The sequence below is a fragment of the Phialemonium atrogriseum genome (assembly GCF_030411735.1).
Source record: "Phialemonium atrogriseum strain 8032-3 unplaced genomic scaffold QBC33scaffold_24, whole genome shotgun sequence".
In the NCBI taxonomy this organism is placed as follows: Eukaryota; Fungi; Ascomycota; class Sordariomycetes; order Cephalothecales; family Cephalothecaceae; genus Phialemonium; species Phialemonium atrogriseum.
Window position 1 is genome coordinate 38,756 of NW_026848161.1, and position 15,283 is coordinate 54,038.

The 15,283-nt window shown below is 54.8% G+C and overlaps 7 protein-coding genes and 1 non-coding gene across 8 annotated transcripts; 6 read left to right on the forward strand and 2 right to left on the reverse strand.

Moving 5' to 3' along the window:
- Positions 1-1,964: 1,964 nt before the first annotated feature.
- On the forward strand, positions 1,965-2,935 carry QBC33DRAFT_197215 (uncharacterized protein). Its single transcript, XM_060422548.1, has one exon. It carries the CDS (start codon positions 2,138-2,140, stop codon positions 2,669-2,671), a length of 534 nt encoding a protein of 177 aa, XP_060280572.1. The 5' UTR covers positions 1,965-2,137; the 3' UTR covers positions 2,672-2,935.
- A 478-nt stretch (positions 2,936-3,413) lies between these two features.
- Positions 3,414-3,501, forward strand: QBC33DRAFT_t60. The gene has a single exon. It is a non-coding gene; the product is annotated as a tRNA-Tyr (tRNA).
- Positions 3,502-4,966: 1,465 nt separating this feature from the next.
- QBC33DRAFT_572436 (uncharacterized protein) lies at positions 4,967-6,760 on the forward strand (the record flags this gene model as incomplete). The annotated part of the gene is made up of 5 exons (XM_060430653.1): positions 4,967-5,461; positions 5,528-5,623; positions 5,685-5,721; positions 5,790-6,261; positions 6,352-6,760. The coding sequence occupies exons 1-5, from the start codon at positions 5,333-5,335 to the stop codon at positions 6,758-6,760; spliced, it is 1,143 nt and encodes a 380-aa protein (XP_060280573.1). The 5' UTR covers positions 4,967-5,332.
- Positions 6,761-7,988: 1,228 nt separating this feature from the next.
- Positions 7,989-9,119, forward strand: QBC33DRAFT_594883 (uncharacterized protein). Its single transcript, XM_060431798.1, has one exon. The coding sequence runs from the start codon at positions 8,176-8,178 to the stop codon at positions 8,854-8,856; it is 681 nt and encodes a 226-aa protein (XP_060280574.1). The 5' UTR covers positions 7,989-8,175; the 3' UTR covers positions 8,857-9,119.
- Positions 9,120-9,908: 789 nt separating this feature from the next.
- Positions 9,909-10,978, forward strand: QBC33DRAFT_561755 (uncharacterized protein; the record flags this gene model as incomplete). Its single annotated transcript, XM_060430156.1, has 3 exons — positions 9,909-9,969; positions 10,057-10,469; positions 10,568-10,978. The coding sequence occupies 3 exons, from the start codon at positions 9,909-9,911 to the stop codon at positions 10,976-10,978; spliced, it is 885 nt and encodes a 294-aa protein (XP_060280575.1).
- Positions 10,979-11,324: 346 nt separating this feature from the next.
- On the reverse strand, positions 11,325-11,765 carry QBC33DRAFT_561756 (uncharacterized protein; the record flags this gene model as incomplete). Its single annotated transcript, XM_060430157.1, has 1 exon — positions 11,325-11,765. The coding sequence occupies one exon, from the start codon at positions 11,763-11,765 to the stop codon at positions 11,325-11,327; it is 441 nt and encodes a 146-aa protein (XP_060280576.1).
- An 854-nt stretch (positions 11,766-12,619) lies between these two features.
- QBC33DRAFT_547008 (phosphoribosyltransferase-like protein) lies at positions 12,620-13,842 on the forward strand. Its single transcript, XM_060428699.1, has 3 exons — positions 12,620-12,754; positions 12,844-13,257; positions 13,330-13,842. The coding sequence occupies exons 1-3, from the start codon at positions 12,716-12,718 to the stop codon at positions 13,501-13,503; spliced, it is 627 nt and encodes a 208-aa protein (XP_060280577.1). The 5' UTR covers positions 12,620-12,715; the 3' UTR covers positions 13,504-13,842.
- QBC33DRAFT_547011 (oxidoreductase-like protein) lies at positions 13,748-15,172 on the reverse strand. Its single transcript, XM_060428700.1, has one exon. The coding sequence runs from the start codon at positions 14,815-14,817 to the stop codon at positions 13,939-13,941; it is 879 nt and encodes a 292-aa protein (XP_060280578.1). The 5' UTR covers positions 14,818-15,172; the 3' UTR covers positions 13,748-13,938.
- Between the last annotated feature and the right edge of the window lie 111 nt (positions 15,173-15,283).

Sequence of the window (15,283 nt, forward strand, 5' to 3'; positions counted from 1 at the left end):
TGGGACATCGGAGGGTTGGCCGGGAGGAAGTTTCTCCCGTACAAGTTTATCGATTGCGGCAGCAGGGGACGGGAGGGGGTGGCGGCTTTCTTTGTCTTTATGAATAGAAAAAGTGCAGTCGAGGCGGTGAGGTGAGGGGTGGAGGAAATTAGACAGCAGAAGCGAAGAAGTTGCGGTCTGCGCTGTCTCAACAATGGGAAATGAAACGGCTGTTTTGACGAGGAATTTAAATGGGGGGTTCTTCCTCACACCGTCTCTCTGTGGTCTCGAGACCCTCGCTGGACCCTCTCTGGGACCCTCTTTGCAGCGGAGCCGGTATGTGGTTGCTCCTCGTGGGTTGTCGATGATTGGCCGGGTGCTGGTAGTCAAGAGAGTGGGCTGTGAGGCGAATGCAGGTTAACGCATGCGGGAGGGGTCGTAGTGCAGGAGGGGTTCCCGTCTGGGTTAGGGGAAATGGATTCGAGAGTTTCTGGACGAAGCTCCAAGACCCAGCACTGCAGCCGAGGGCGTATCCGGGTCCCCGAGACTCTTGGTGGCTTGATTTATTTGGTTATTATTGCCTCGCTCACAAACACCGGTGGAGTCTCGAAGACAGGGGGAAGAACTTGGGATGAAATCCGACTTGTTTGTTCGTAGTGTTATTGATTTGCTGTGGTTGGCTGACGATGATGTGTGTGGGCTGGCCCCGCGTGCAAGACCCCACGTTGACACACCGCTATCGGCGGAAACCTGGAGATTTGAATAGGGCGGAAACCAGCGGGAAGACCCGAAGCCAGGGGTTTGTCAGCGATGTGTTCACAGCCCCGCTAAAAGAACCGGCAGTGTCGAAGAAATGGAAGAGGGCAATAAAGTTTCAACACGATGGATAGGCAGTATGGGAAAAGATGAAAACCAGGGAATGACTGGGGGAGGATGGACAGATGTTGGCTGAATTTGTATGTCCTTGTCGGTCAATCACATGAACACGGATAGAAGAAGACCTGCATGTGGCACTCACATTCATCACCCAACTGCCTTGGTCAGACAGACCCGACCTATTTCCAGTCCCTGGTACCTATCTGTACTTGAAGAGGCGCCACCCAATGACTGGTTGTTCCACTGTGCCAGCTTCACCGAGGGCTTGGGCTCGAATTGCCTGCCTTCACTTTTCTCTCACTTTCACATGCTAATTGACCGTGGCCAAAACCCCCCCAATCAGCGCTCATCACGTTCCCGTCGCTGAAACAGCCGCAGGCTAGAATCAGGATGGGGAAGCCAATCATCTCTGATCTCGTGCTCAAATGGGACACTGATGCGCAAACTGGGGCGCTGGTCATCTGCTCGACCCCCGAGGCTATCATATCCCTTCTTGGTTGCCAAGTAGAGCCGTCGTCGACTGCCGTTGTATACCCTTCCATTCCTGGAGCTACTGGATAATTAAACATTTTGACACCTTCCTGGGTCTATGTAATATTCATGCACACTTCCTAATCATGGACCCTCAATATTTGCGCCAGCTTCCTCTAATTAAGGGACCTTTCTGTGATCTCCAAGCAATATCTGAGCGCCACCTCGACAATCACCCGATTATTTTATACTGTGGCTCAGATGATTTGTACTTCCCTCAGACAAGATACGCCTTTGTACAACCAAGGGCGTACCTGCGCCCTGGAAAGTGGGGGCTATTAGGTAGGTATCTGCACACAGAAAACCATGACAGGAATATGATACCCAAAGCTAGATGTTTTGGGAATTCATGGGTTACTTTGACGATTGCCGCCTGGACCAAAGATTCACTTCGCGCGGTTTGACATCAACCTATAGCAACAATGGTCACCTTTGGGTTGTTCACGATTGGGACCAGCGGCGTACCATCAGCGTGGCAACGTCATGGCTGGAAGAAGACGGAGACTTCATCTTCGAGGCCCTTGCCGAGCACATCGACGATATTCCGCCCGATGCTGTCTTGATAGAAGTCGCGCATGATGGCGAATTTGTCACCTGCTCTTCTAACGTCGACGAAGACAAAACTATGATTCCATTCTACCCTTTGGTCACAGATTTTGCACATGAAATACCCAAGATTCGCCGTTCCCATCTTATGGAATTCGAGCAGATGGGAGGTCAGGTAGACCCCTAGACCCCACAGCCTTCAAATATGACCTGGGCGACTTGCACAACCGAATTGCCTTCAAATACTGCATCAACGCGAACAACGTTGCCACCGCCTGGCACGAGATCAACTGCTCAAATGCGCATCCCGAGGCACCCAAGTATCGTCCGTTTGGATCGTCTTGTTGTCGATACTGCTGATGGTCTCGATAAAGTCGTTGGCTTTACAACTCCGTTTGTCCCAGGAGGCACTGTACTGGACAGTGTGAGCCGAGTCTTCACGTTCAAGTATCTGAAAAAACTCGTCGAGGGCATCGATTACCTCAATCTTGAATTGGGCATTTCCATGGCGATATATGCACGCACAACCTCCTCATCAGTCCCGAAACAGGCAAGCTGGAAATCTTTGCCTTCAACCTGGCCACTAAGCTCGGCTGGGAAGGCGATGTGCAGAATAGACATGCCTTTCGTAGCAATGATGCGGATCGCAACGATGTCAAATACACCATTTTTACCCTCTACGAAATCATCAACCCGTGTCCTTCACTTTCGCGAAGAAAACGCCCCCCCCATGAGCTAGACGCCTCTATGGTTACCGGTATTGAAACATGGGAGCAGCACATGGACGTCCGCCTTGATGCCAATGTAGCCGAGTATCAGCGGATGCTTGAGGACTGCGTTGATGATGCTACTGGAGAGATGGTTGGTGGAGGGGGCGTTGCCGAACTCGGTGGAGATCTGGGCCAGACGTGGAGCATGATGACAGGGGCGAGTGATCATGACAGTGGCGGAACGATCCTGCTTTTGTTATCTTGTTTTTGTATTGTTATTCGGCTTAACATGGAGCCCAATTCTCGCCGTCAGTAAACGCGATTATGTTGTTAGTGTGGTGCGATCTCGAGCCTCGACTGGGGTTTTCAATGCTAGCAGCAGCTCAAATTCTCCCATATCCGACTTAACTTGTGCAAAACATACTTCTCAGCCGCTGCGATGTTTTACGCGTTGAATTGGCTTGAGGTGCGCGACCGCGAGCCAATGCACTATTGGATAGATGCTGAAGAGCTTGGCTTGGGGATACCCCTGAGGATGAACTGCAGCCTTCTTCAGCGCCATAACTTTGTTCTTCTTGAAGTGTAATTAGTACCACCCGAGAGAGCTGATTAAGGCGATCCTTTAGGGAGTGTTCACCTTGATTCAGCGATCCTGTAGTGTTGTGCTGCGTAGAGCCGCCAGCTGTCGAGAGTTTTGGCAGACCACTGGGCAGCTGGCAGCTTGCTCATGCTTTATAGTTCTATCTAATTGCGCGGAGCAGCCAATCAAGCCCCCTTGTGGTGTAGATGGATATCACACTCGGCTGTAATTGCACTGTTTCAAACCGATAGGTCCGCGGTTCGATTCCGCGCGAGGGGATTTTTTTCTTCTTTTTTTCTTCCCACACCACACGAGTCACCGCAGGTACGAATCAGATCGATACCCTTATTTCTCTTTTCTTTTTCCTCCTTGTCTTTCTTCTTTCTTTCTTTCCCGTTTGCTACTTAAGGCGCACCACCGTAGCTTACAAGCTCTTCAACACTTGTCCAACTGCAACTTCAATCTCCAGCGACTGTAGTTAGCTTCTTCACGGCTTAGCTGCTTCACGGCAGTGTCGGAATCGAATCGACCCCTTCGCGCTTCCCCCAAAAGGCATTCCGCGCATTGACCGCTGCGCCATGGCGATATATTGCCTATATAATTGGCCCAAGGTGATGGATGGTGCGTCGTGGAACATTCTCACGACACGGGACAAATGGCAGGCAGGCGCCCAAGGAGCATCACACTCCTACAAGATTGGCGGAAGACATGCAACCTCGAAATAGTTCACCGATGCTGTCCGAAATCGGGGAAGCTTGACGGCTTCAATGTCCGTGTGTTGGCTTGTTCCTTGATGGCTAGCTGCACGAAGCTCCGGTTGGAATACCGCAATCCAAATCATCTCGCTGAAGCTCGCTCCTGAGCGGCCTCCGCGAGGGCCTGCCTGACCACGAAGCATTTGCATGATACTAAGCCAACTCATGAAGGCTGGACAGCCCACCCTCTTCTTGTGCATGGCAAAGACGAGAGAGACGGCTCGGCGATTTGATGCCCCGACGTCAGGCGCTGTGCCATATGCGTATGTGGACCGCTGAAGTGTAGATCTTCACCGGGGTTCCTGTTACAACGGTTTCAGCGAGGGATTATGCATGCCGTAGTAAGCAGGACTGGCCTCATCCAATTGGGCGTATCTTACGCCACCAGAGAACGCACGGAACCTCAATTGTCTGCGGCTCATCCAAGTATGGGCTCTGGAGCCTTGGTAGCGCAGAAGGTGTAGAAGCTGTCTGGTGGGCTGTTCTGGTCGTGGCGTTGAATGAACTCGTACTCACTGGGCCGTCTCGGCATCGACCGTGTGACGCACGGGCAGGCATCGTCTGTGCATAAGAGGGTTGAGCCAACCAAAAGCTTCTACTCGAGGTTCTATTTCTGTGTGGATGTTGCGTAACGGCAGCGCATGGGACATCCGTGTGTCAAGCAGTCGATGAGGGTGGCACAGGCGGGATCTCGATAGCTGGGGCTGATTCAAGGTGACATCCGTCCTGGTGGTAGCGAGTCCTTGTAATCAGCCGAAATTGACTCCGTCGAGTCAATGCGGCAGCAGAAGAATGGAATGCAGAGCCTTGCTTTTTTCCCCCACCCTCCCGCTCTGATCTGCAGGTCCGCGCTATTCTCGCGAATCGCTTTCTAGAAGCGATGACTGTAGTGCGTTTGAAGACCACTCTAGACCATCTGCTACGCTCGGCATATGGATTGGAAGACGGGCAACTGGGGGCGGCAATTTCGTAGCTACAGACTACAGTACCTAGCGTCGAGGAGAGTTGACGAGGGAGAGGATCAACGCGCGTAAAAGAACATGGGTTTGGGCCTGATCCACTGATTTCCCCGCGTCCCAAACTTTTTAGAGAAGCCAGCCCTGTGGAGATGAGCGGCAGCTATCTACCTAATAAGAGCAAGGGTGCGGGATCCCGCGCTTGGCTTGGAGTGTGGTACACAGACCTGCCAAGGGACTCTCGAACCAACTGGTCGACCTGAGGCAGGGCAAGGGGGGTTGCATTGCTGGGCTTGTCAAAGTGAAGATGTCCTTTTCGAACTCCATTTCTACCATCTTCACCCCCCACTACGATGACTGCTTTGTTTCTCGTCGCCATCGACCGCGATCCCTAAAGCCATGGCGGCCTTCAACGACAGTACCCAGCTCATCAACATCTTCGGGTTTCCTACCTACGACAACTTCAGCGAGCGCGTTCCTTTCACAAACACACCGGGATGCTTGATAGGCTTCACAGTAACTTTCCTGGTTCGCCTCCGCCGAAACTCCAGACGTTGTCTATGGGAGCATCTAATGTCTAACCCCCCTACCTAGGCATTATCATGGTTATTCGTCTTGCCCAGGCTCTATGTCCGGTTGAGGGTGGTGCGGATGCCGGGTTTGGATGATCTCTTCGTGTTTCTCTACCTCGTAGGTCTCCAATCGCACTTGGGATCGGGCCTCAAGCACTAACGCGGCACCCCCCGGACAGATTTTCACCTCGGTAGCCTCCATCGTGTTCCTCACCTGTAAGCGGACCGCCCACCCCACCCAAGATGCCACGACGTTATCCTTCTGAAGGACTAACAATTTGCAGCAATACACTATGGCGAGGGCCAACACTTCCTGCTTCTTACCGTTGGGGATGTCCGGATGTATCTGAAGCTATTTTACGCCCTCAACATCAATCTGAACCTTGCGGCGGCATTCATCAAGCTCAGCCTACTCTTCCAGTTCCTCCGGGTCTTCGACAGAGGCACCTGGCCACACCGCGCGAGCGTTGGTGGCATCGTCTTCGTCTCTCTTTGGGGCATCACCTTCGTGATACTGGCCGTTTTCCCCTGCACCGTTATCCCAGACGCGTGGAATATCTTTGCCAGGGATGCCCACTGCTGGGGCTATGGATCCCAGGATCCAGACTTGTTTACAGCAACGTTTGTTTCGCATAACCTGATCAATACCCTCCTCGACATCTACATCACCGCCATACCCTTCCAGCTGTATACTCGGCCCGACGTGACACTTCGGACGCGCCTGGGCCTGATGGTGCTGCTGCTGATGGGGGCAACGTACGTCCTTCATTCCTCTGTCTCTCTCTTTCTCTCTCTCTTTCTCCAAATTCCAACACCCAGGTCACTAATACGAGCCACAAAAAACAGCGTTGTCACTCTATCTGCCTGGCGCGTGTCGGAAACCATCTACTACAAGACGGGCTGGTACCCGACGCACGACCCCACCTGGTACGGCCCCCTGAGCATCCTACTCATGGTCCTCGAGATCAACGTGGCCTCCATCTGCGCGTCGGTGCCAATCTTCTGGCCCGTGCTCCGCCCCTACCTGGGCGCCATCTTCGTGACGCGCGAGTTCAGCGTCACGACCGAGCGCCGCGAGGCGAGCGTCTCGTCGCACCAGCGGCTCGGCAGCGAGGCCGACCTGAACGCGCACTACAAGGACGATTACATCATGGATCTCGTGGGTCCCTTCAACTCCAAGGACGGGCAGAGTCGGGTCAAGATTGAGAATGGGGGGAAGAAGGCGAAGAAGGAGAGGGGGCGGCCACGTGTATAGGCGGAGCAAATGAAGACGAGTAAACGTCACTGACCGTGTTCGAAAGGAGGACAATGTGTCTGGAATGAATAATGACTGTAATGCCCCCCGAATCTTGCCGGTGTAGTCAGCTGCAATTGAGGGAGTTGTTTTGGGCGACTCCAACTCAGAAGTAAACACAGGGGGGGTCTTTTCTGATACCACACGCTTACACGCTGAGATTCTATATAATATTCAGAAGACACTCCATTCGGCTCCCCAACTCTCTCGCTCCTTGGCCTTCTTTTTTCATATCCGAGGTGCAACCGGCCCGGAGAAGTTCCGGTACCGGCCGGCCGGGCACCCACTGTACCCCGCTGCCGGGCGCCGCTGCCGGGCACCGCTTCCGGCCCCGCGCCCCGCGCCCTGTAACTCACTAAGCCCGTTCCGGGTCTCGGTTCGCCCGGCATGCCGAAAGCCTCTGACAGATTTACTCTCTAATTAATTCTAGCATGTACTACTAGCTGATGAAGCGACCCCTCTAGCTGAAATCTCCGCCTAGAGCCTACGAAATTGCGATGTAAAGACCTCGCAGATTGTGCTCGTGTCCCATCGTGTTTGGCTGGTTTCAAATAGCAACCGTGCATTCTCGACCGGCCCCTCGTAGTTTCGCGCCATCTGGTTGGCCCAGTCTACGAGATACGTGCAGTGGTACGTCTCGGGTGGACCGTCGGGTGTGGTTCGGACCAGGCGCCAGAACTCTTGGAATTTGACATATGGCTTCCTAAAGGTGAAAGTGCAGTTTAGCATAGAGTCTCACCTGTATGGGTCCTGTGCCCATGTATAGCACATCGTCACCCACCGGTGTCCAGAAGATGTCACTCTTGACTTGGACACTGCGCCCGCAACGTACGCCCTCATCTATCACGCCATGATAGACATCGAAGAGAAGATTTTGTCCCTTGATATCCCGAGCATTGCTGATGAATTTCGCAACATCAATGATGACGAAGACTGCGTAACTACACCCTCGAAGCGGCGAGCCCCGAGGAAGCCTCGGCGGTAAATCTTATGGTATTAAGGTGCCATGGCTGCAATTTCATTTATTGTTCTCGTTGTTGTCGACATGTGTGGATATCTGTCCTGGAAGAGGAATGGCGGAAACAAAGAAGACAATGAGGTGGAGATAAAGGTGAACAAAACAATGGGCTGTGTCCTTTATACATGATAGCCGTTCTTTGGATTAAGCTACCCAAATTTATCTTATTTTCCCACAAGTCGATTATCTAAAATGTATCTTCTAATTGTGAGGTGACAATAGGAGACAGCTAGCACGAAGGGCAATATAAAAGCCAGCCAGCAGCCCCAGAACTCACTTGACCTCAGCATCCAGCAATTCCATTGATACAGAGCATACAATAGGTAAACTATCTCCTATTCACGCTTTCTCTCTGATAATGGAAGTAAACGAACCCTTTTGCCACGGATGTGGCCTCATCCACTTCTCCTACATCGATCCACACTACATCGGCAACAACCCTGGCACCGCGTACTGTGTGTGTATCATCCAAGATGGGCTTCCATCTGTGGCGCCTGGAGCGCCCTGGGGGTGGTGGCCCGCGGCGAGCCAGAGCATCGCGGAAGACACACACGCTGCAGATTCCTTAGTCTCCGGGACCCAGCCCTACAACTACGATGGGAACGCTGACTTCAACTGGGATACAGACATCATCCCTACTAACGGGGGGGAGCACAGCAACTCCGCGGGGGAGTGGTGGCCCGCCGGAGCCCACGCCATCACCGCCGCCGCCGCCGCCGCCGCCGCCGCCGCCGCCGCCGACGGCCAGTCGTCCTCGTCCGCCGCCGCCGACCCGGCGGGACCGACCTCCTGCGGGAAATGCAAGGCCCGGCCGTGCAAGGAAGGCCGCAGGACGTGTGAGGAGTGCACGCAGAAGAAGCGGGCCTCTGACAGGCGTCGGCACGAGGAGCGGAAGCAGGCCGGGCTCTGCATCAAGTGCGGCCTCGACACGCCCAAGACGCCCGCGCATCTGCATTGCCGTTGGTGCCTGGAGAAGAGCAGCGCGAAGGGCCGGGCCGCTAGGAAGGAGCCTGTAGTTTATCTCGGGTTGAGATATTGACCTAGGTGCAGAAGAATGGCGCGTTGCTCCGCTTAGGGGATGACAAGGAAATGTGGATAATATTACACAAAGTTTGAAACATTTCAGTTTAGGTAAGATCCAGTTCATAGAGGACTAAAATAAAGGCTCTTTGTACAGTACCTCTGTTTAGGGAATCCCCGATAAAATTGCACACCTTTAGATGATCGTCTGAGCTGGAGTGGATGATAGGATCTTATACAGTCATCACTTTGACGTTTTAATGACTTTCGTTCGATCGAGCCCCAGTCTCCGTTGGTGGAGATCTGCCCTGGGAAATGATCAATTATCTCTGGACTGTCTGTCAGCATCTCGTTAGTTATCTCTCGCAAAGCAACCATCAAGTTCTAGGGTCAGTCTGCAAACGTCGATTTTATCTGCCATAAAAAGCCAGGCGACTCTAAATAATACTGGGTGGCCAGAGCGATGAAGAGACAGCCCGCATTGGCCTGTAACTATATTCTTGCTGCCATTGGCAGGAAAAAACGGCACAGAAAGCTAAATAGCTAGGTTGCTCACGGACTTGAAGTGGTACACTCGGCACCGACGGGACCGGCAAGTGGGTGGTGGCCAGCGAATCGACCCAGATACCGAGTCGATTATGCATCTGTGCCGTGCCCAGCATGCATGGTGCTCCACGCACTGAACCAGAAACCTAGGTACCAAAAGAAGCGAAGGATGAGTGAAGAATGCCGCGCAATCCCCCCCCTCTTCTCGGTCATTTCGGGTGACAGGAGTGACGTGAGCGTGTTGTGAGGTCGGTCAATTGGGTTGGCTTGGGCTTCGCTGAGAGTTCACGGCATCCCCCCAACAAGGTCCGGCTCCAATACGAAGTCCGCAAAAGGTCATCACTGATCAAGTTTGGAACCTTAAACCTTTCTAATAACATCACACCTTGATCTGCTCATTAGGTCGTCATCGTCTGGTGTGGTCATTAACAGCTTTAATATCTCCCCGACCACCGAGTGTTCTCACCTTCCGTCGCAGCAAGAAGATCTCTCATCGAAGAGATATATTCCAATACCGACAACATAATGCACCGATACAGGTCCCAACAAAATACGCACCTGCGTCTGGCCGTGGGAGTAACCCTGGGTAAGTTTGGAACCACCCTTGGGCCTTGGATTTGAGATCCCCGGCAAATAGCGGCCGATACTAATTCGAGGCGGATAACTATCGCAGCCTACTCGACACTCGCAGCAGCACAATGGCACGGACACCCGGGCTTTGGTCCAGGCGGTTCAGACTCGGGCGGAGGCGGAGGAGGCGGGCCGGGGTCGTTTTCCGGCTTCGGTTCCGACTCCGGTGGACAGGACAGTGGATTCGGCCCGCAGGGCTTCAGCGGAAGCGGCGGGCCTGGGTTTGACATCGACACCGCGACGCGGTACCGCACCATCCACGGCATCCTCGCGGCGTTAGCCTTCGTCGTGCTGTTCCCCATGGGCTCCATCTTCATGCGCATCATCCCCGGCCGCCTCGCCATATGGGTCCATGCCGTCACGCAGGTGATCGGGTACGTCGTGTACATCGCCGCCGCGGCCTTGGGCTTCTGGATGGTCCAGGAGGTGCGGATACCTTTTGCTAGCGGCAATCTAGTAAGTTTCGCTTTGAACCGCCCCCACCCTCTCCCACTTCTTCGGAACCAAGCGTAGACGCTGACACCACAACTCCGCCCCCCTTTCCCACCCGGCAGCTCTCCTTCTCCGCCATCAACTACCATCCCATCATCGGCATCGTCGTCCTGGTGGCCCTGTTCATCCAGCCCTTCCTGGGGCTGATGCACCACTCGCGCTTCAAGAAGCTCCGCCGCCGCCAGGTCTGGTCGCACCTGCACATCTGGAACGGCCGCCTGACGGTCCCGCTGGCCATCGTCAACGGCGGCCTGGGCCTTCGCCTCGCCGGCGCCGCCGCCGGGGTCAAGACCGCCTACGCCGTCATCGCCGCCGTCATGGTCGCCCTCTGGGCCGCCGCCGCCGTCCTGTCCGAGTGCCGGCGCAGGCGCGCGGACAGGCGGGCCAGCAGGGGGAGGTTGGCGCGCCGGGTGAAGGTGGCTGAGGCGGTTGAGGCGTCTGAGGGGGTGGCGGGGCCGCGGGTGAGGAGGTGAGGATTTGGGGCGGTTAGATTTTGGGGGGGGGGGGGGGGCCTTTTGTAGGAAATGTTAGAATGACGGGATTTTCTGTTTCTGTTAGTACCTTGTGCCATTAAAACTTAACAACAAAAAAGTCTATGGGAAGTCGGACTTTGGGGGTTTACAGGGGTTATTAACTTGGGTTCTCTTTCATCACTTGGAGTCACATTGCGATCAGGGGCAGGAGGTGGTCTGGGAAACTTATGGGTTGACACTCTCGCTTGGTTTTATCCATGACAGTGAAGTAAAATACGAACGCTGACCCTTCCCCCTTCTCTGAATTTCAGACACCATTTCCGATCCTGGCAATTACTGGATTGCTTCATTTCGAGTTCCTCCGTCGAAAACCGCACCGGATCTCTTCTCCCAGGCCTCTTCTCAATCGCTCCACGGCCCTAAGCTTGGCCTCCAGTGCCTTGTCGCTCTTCTGCGTCTCCTCTCGGGCCTCGGCGAGCAACATGTCAAGCCTCTCGGTCTCGCGGCGAAAGATGCGCTTCTCGGAAACGCTGATGTGAAGGTTGTTGCTTCGGTGGGCCCAGTACTTCTTCATGCTTTCCAGAGTGGCCATAACCCCAATATCGTAGGCATGGAGTGTTTCGGCATGTGTTGACTCCCGAACTGCGATGTCGATCCTGGATTGAAGATCGTGGAGGAAAGTGGGTGGAGATAGTGATCCCGAAGATTGGGAGGTGATAGTCTCGGCCTTGGAGGCTGTGGTGACAGTGGAGGTCCCGACTTGTGGGCTTCCGGCTGCGGAATCCATCCTGGCGTATTCTCTTTGGCACGATGCTGTCGGCAACGAACTCAGGACTTTCTGGGGATCGGCGGTTGACAAGAGACGAAGGATGGTCATCATCCGAAGACTATTTATCACCGGGAGATGGGACTCTTCTAGTTGTGCTGCTGGTAAATCGAGGCCTAGAAAGCGAAACTTGGCTTGCCTCCTGTTTCATTTATCGACAAAACCGCCAGATTACAACTGATAGCTCCCTACTTATCCTGAAGATTCTGGTTTCCTTTCCTTGTTGATGCTCGACGAGCTTAGGGTTAGTGAAAGGATGGACTCTTTGTCGCTTGGTTGCCAAAGACACAATAATGCCTTTGCCCTTTTTGTGTCCTTTCTTTTCCTTTATCTGTTCTTTGAATCGCTGGGAATGGGGCCAGCTGGAGGTTGTCATTGTCCTGGCTCATGAGTATTGTCTCTTTGGCGGCCCTTTGAATGAGTCCCGCAACTTGCCAGCTGTGGAGTGGGAGGCAACTCGCCTGCTGAATTTACTACAAAGCTCCAATATTATTATTCTCTCTTGGAGTAATGAGTAGCAAACTGAAACCGGGGACAATGTGGATACATAATAAATAGAAATGAACGGGCTGTAAGGAAATCTAAGTTGACCGCATGTGTGGTAGGTATGCCTGAGCAATGTGAGGCGCCGGGTGGCGGAGGGTGCCGGCCGGTCTGATTGAACTTCTTTTACCTCTTGTAAGAGGAGCACCAATTAGGTGGGGCCGTGGCAAGCTAGCGGCGAGTAATACGGCAGTCACCGGGAGGGTGGGTTGCTGGAAAAAAAAAGGCACGCCTTAGCTTCGGGCCTTAAAATCTGTCGCGCATGTGCAAGCCTCCATTTTTGTCGATATCTTCTTTTCTTTTTGCATCTTTCCGGCCATCTGCCGTCGTTACACGATATTCTTTCACGGCAACTTCGGTGGGTCAAAATGGCTGAGATTGAGAAGCTCTACGTCACCTACAATGATGTATGCCCGTTACCTTCCCCCCCCACTTCCTCAGTTCTACCCCTCCCCCGCCCCGACCGGGCTGTACTGACCTCGCTCCCCAACCACAGGTCCACAAGCTCTGCCAGGAGGCGGCGCCGGGGCTCCTGGAGACGTTCAAGCCGCAGCTGATCATCGCGATCGGCGGGGGTGGCTATGTGCCGGCGCGCATCCTGCGCAGCTTCCTCAAGCAGCCCGGCAGCCCCAACATCCCGATCCAGGCCATCGGCCTGTCGCTGTACGAGAGCCTGCCGACCGACGTGGTCGAGGAGCCCGGCACAAAGGTCACGCGCACCCAGTGGCTCGACCTGTCGGCCCTCGGCGAGATGGAGACCCTCGTCGGCAAGCGGGTCCTGATCGTCGACGAGGTGGACGACACGCGGACGACGCTCGAGTACGCCGTGCGCGAGCTCGAGAAGGACGTCGAGATTGCGCGGGAGAAGATGGGCGGCGAGAAGGCGCACTTCAGCATCTTCGTGCTGCACGTGAGTAGTTGATACGGCCCGGCTCTCGGCAGCGCTGCGGTGGGCCACGGCAGAGGCTGACTGGGATAACAGAACAAGGACAAGCCGAAGAAGGGCATCCTCCCGACTGAAATTATTGGCGAGGGGCGCTACAAGGCGGCACGAACCGTCGGGGACGTTTGGATCTGCTATCCGTGGGAGGCCATCGACATCGACGAGCATGATAGCCACGCACATGCGCAGAGGAAGACGAATGGGAGCGCGTAGTGACAAGGGGAGAAAAGAGGATATGCCCTCAGGTCGCTCCCAACGTTGAAATCGCCGGGCCGAGTGTGGCTCCAACCCCCTCTGTTTATAACAAGGCTCCGCAACTGCGCTCGGCCATGCTCCTCGGCCTGTTGGGTAAGAGAATCGAGGTATTGCTGGAGGGACGCTTTAGTTGACCGATTCGATCTCCGTCGTCACTGTAGCCAGCACACATCATTCGTCATCGCAGAATACACGATACAAGTCCAAAGTCGCCAAGCGGATCGTAAAACCGCGAGGCACAAAAATCTGACATGAATTTCTATGCTCGCAATGGAGCATTAATCTATTCCAAATCCCAAGCTTCTGCGCTTGTCAAGTGCGCTCCAAGATATCTTTCTATAACCGTCGTTCTCTATTCAGTCATGACACCCTGCCATGGGCATGTATGGTATCTCAACCGCCAACAGTGCCGTCCCGCATGTGCTTCTCCTTCAGCCTCTTCTCGTGCTTCATGAACTCCCTGATCCCAACGGGGATGTCCCGGTATAAATCGTCGTCCCAAAAATTCTTGTTCAGCTTCGTGCCGGCCCCCTGCCCCGCAATATTCCCGACATCCCAGTCCCCCGCCTGCCCGCCGCCGTCATCATCCAGGCTCACGGCCCCGTGGTCCAGCTCGCGCTCGCCGACGTTGATCGTGCGCGTGTCCATGCTCTCGGCGGTGGTCGCGGCGGTGACGCCGGCCTCCTGAGCGCGCAGGCGGCGCTCGGCCTTCTGGTGGGCCGCCGACCACTCCTCGATCTCGTCGCGGAACCGGTCCCACACGCAGTTGACGCAGCCGCTCATGCAGCAGTTGTCCGGCTCCTCGGGCCGCGGCGGCACGAGCACGCCGGCGACCATCCGGCTCTTGCGCCTGATCGCCGCCAGCCTGTCGGCCCGCTCGGCGGGGCCGACGAGCCGCGAGCCGAAGATGACTCGCACCTTTTCCTGGCCGCTGTCGTGGGAGGGGTTCGGGACGGGAGGGGAGGAGGCGAGGGAGGATGCCTTGGTCGCTGTGTCGGTCTTGGGGGTTTTCGGTTTCTTGCCTCGTTGCGGCGAGGGGTTAACTGTGCTCGGGGGCTTTTCGGGCTTCTCTTCCGGGATCGGTTGTGGGCTGTTGAGGATGCTCTCGTAGTACAACCCGACTGGCATCGCCTGCTCTCTTGAAGGTTCGATGGGCTTGGGCGGTGTCGTATCTTTGATCGGTGGCGTCGCGAACGTGCGCCGGGGTTGACTGCGAAGGAGGGCTAGGACCGGGGCTCGTGCCCCTCGAGGGCTCAAAACTCGTCCTCGCATTTTCTAACGAGCTCGCATTTATAGGGATTTTCTATTATGATTTCGCCGGGTAGGTGTGTAGTCGTCGCATATCGCATTGCAGGTAGGTAGGTAGGGAGGTAATTGGCTGCGATGTTGTATTCTTGGTTTGGGTCGGCTATGTCGTAATTGTTCGGGTCTGGCCGTTGAACCCTGTCCCCTCGGTACCCTAGGTACGGATACATGATTGCGACCACGTGATTTAGCAAGTGGCAACACGCTTCGGCGATTCGCTTGTTGATTACCAAGAGAAGGCATTATCGGTAGGATGAGGAGTTAATTGCACGGGCTATGTTACTATTCGTATATCCACATCATTTCCAGCTCGATTGTCGTCTGGAGTCAGTTCTAGCTTGTCCATGACCAGGGGTGCGAGTTGAAGTACTCCTGTACCTGACCTTGTGAGTCTGGAGATCCAACGTGGGGCAACCCAAACCGCGCCAAGCCC

Coding starts and splice junctions, on each gene's coding strand:
- QBC33DRAFT_594883 (XM_060431798.1), top strand. CDS start 8,176: ATGGAAGTAAACGAACCCTTTTGCCACGGATGTGGCCTCATCCACTTC.
- QBC33DRAFT_547008 (XM_060428699.1), top strand. CDS start 12,716: ATGGCTGAGATTGAGAAGCTCTACGTCACCTACAATGAT. Junction 12,755..12,843: donor TCTACGTCACCTACAATGAT/GTATGCCCGTTA, acceptor CCCCAACCACAG/GTCCACAAGCTCTGCCAGGA. Junction 13,258..13,329: donor TCAGCATCTTCGTGCTGCAC/GTGAGTAGTTGA, acceptor CTGGGATAACAG/AACAAGGACAAGCCGAAGAA.
- QBC33DRAFT_547011 (XM_060428700.1), bottom strand. CDS start 14,817: ATGCGAGGACGAGTTTTGAGCCCTCGAGGGGCACGAGCCCCGGTCCTA.
- QBC33DRAFT_197215 (XM_060422548.1), top strand. CDS start 2,138: ATGACCTGGGCGACTTGCACAACCGAATTGCCTTCAAATACTGCATCA.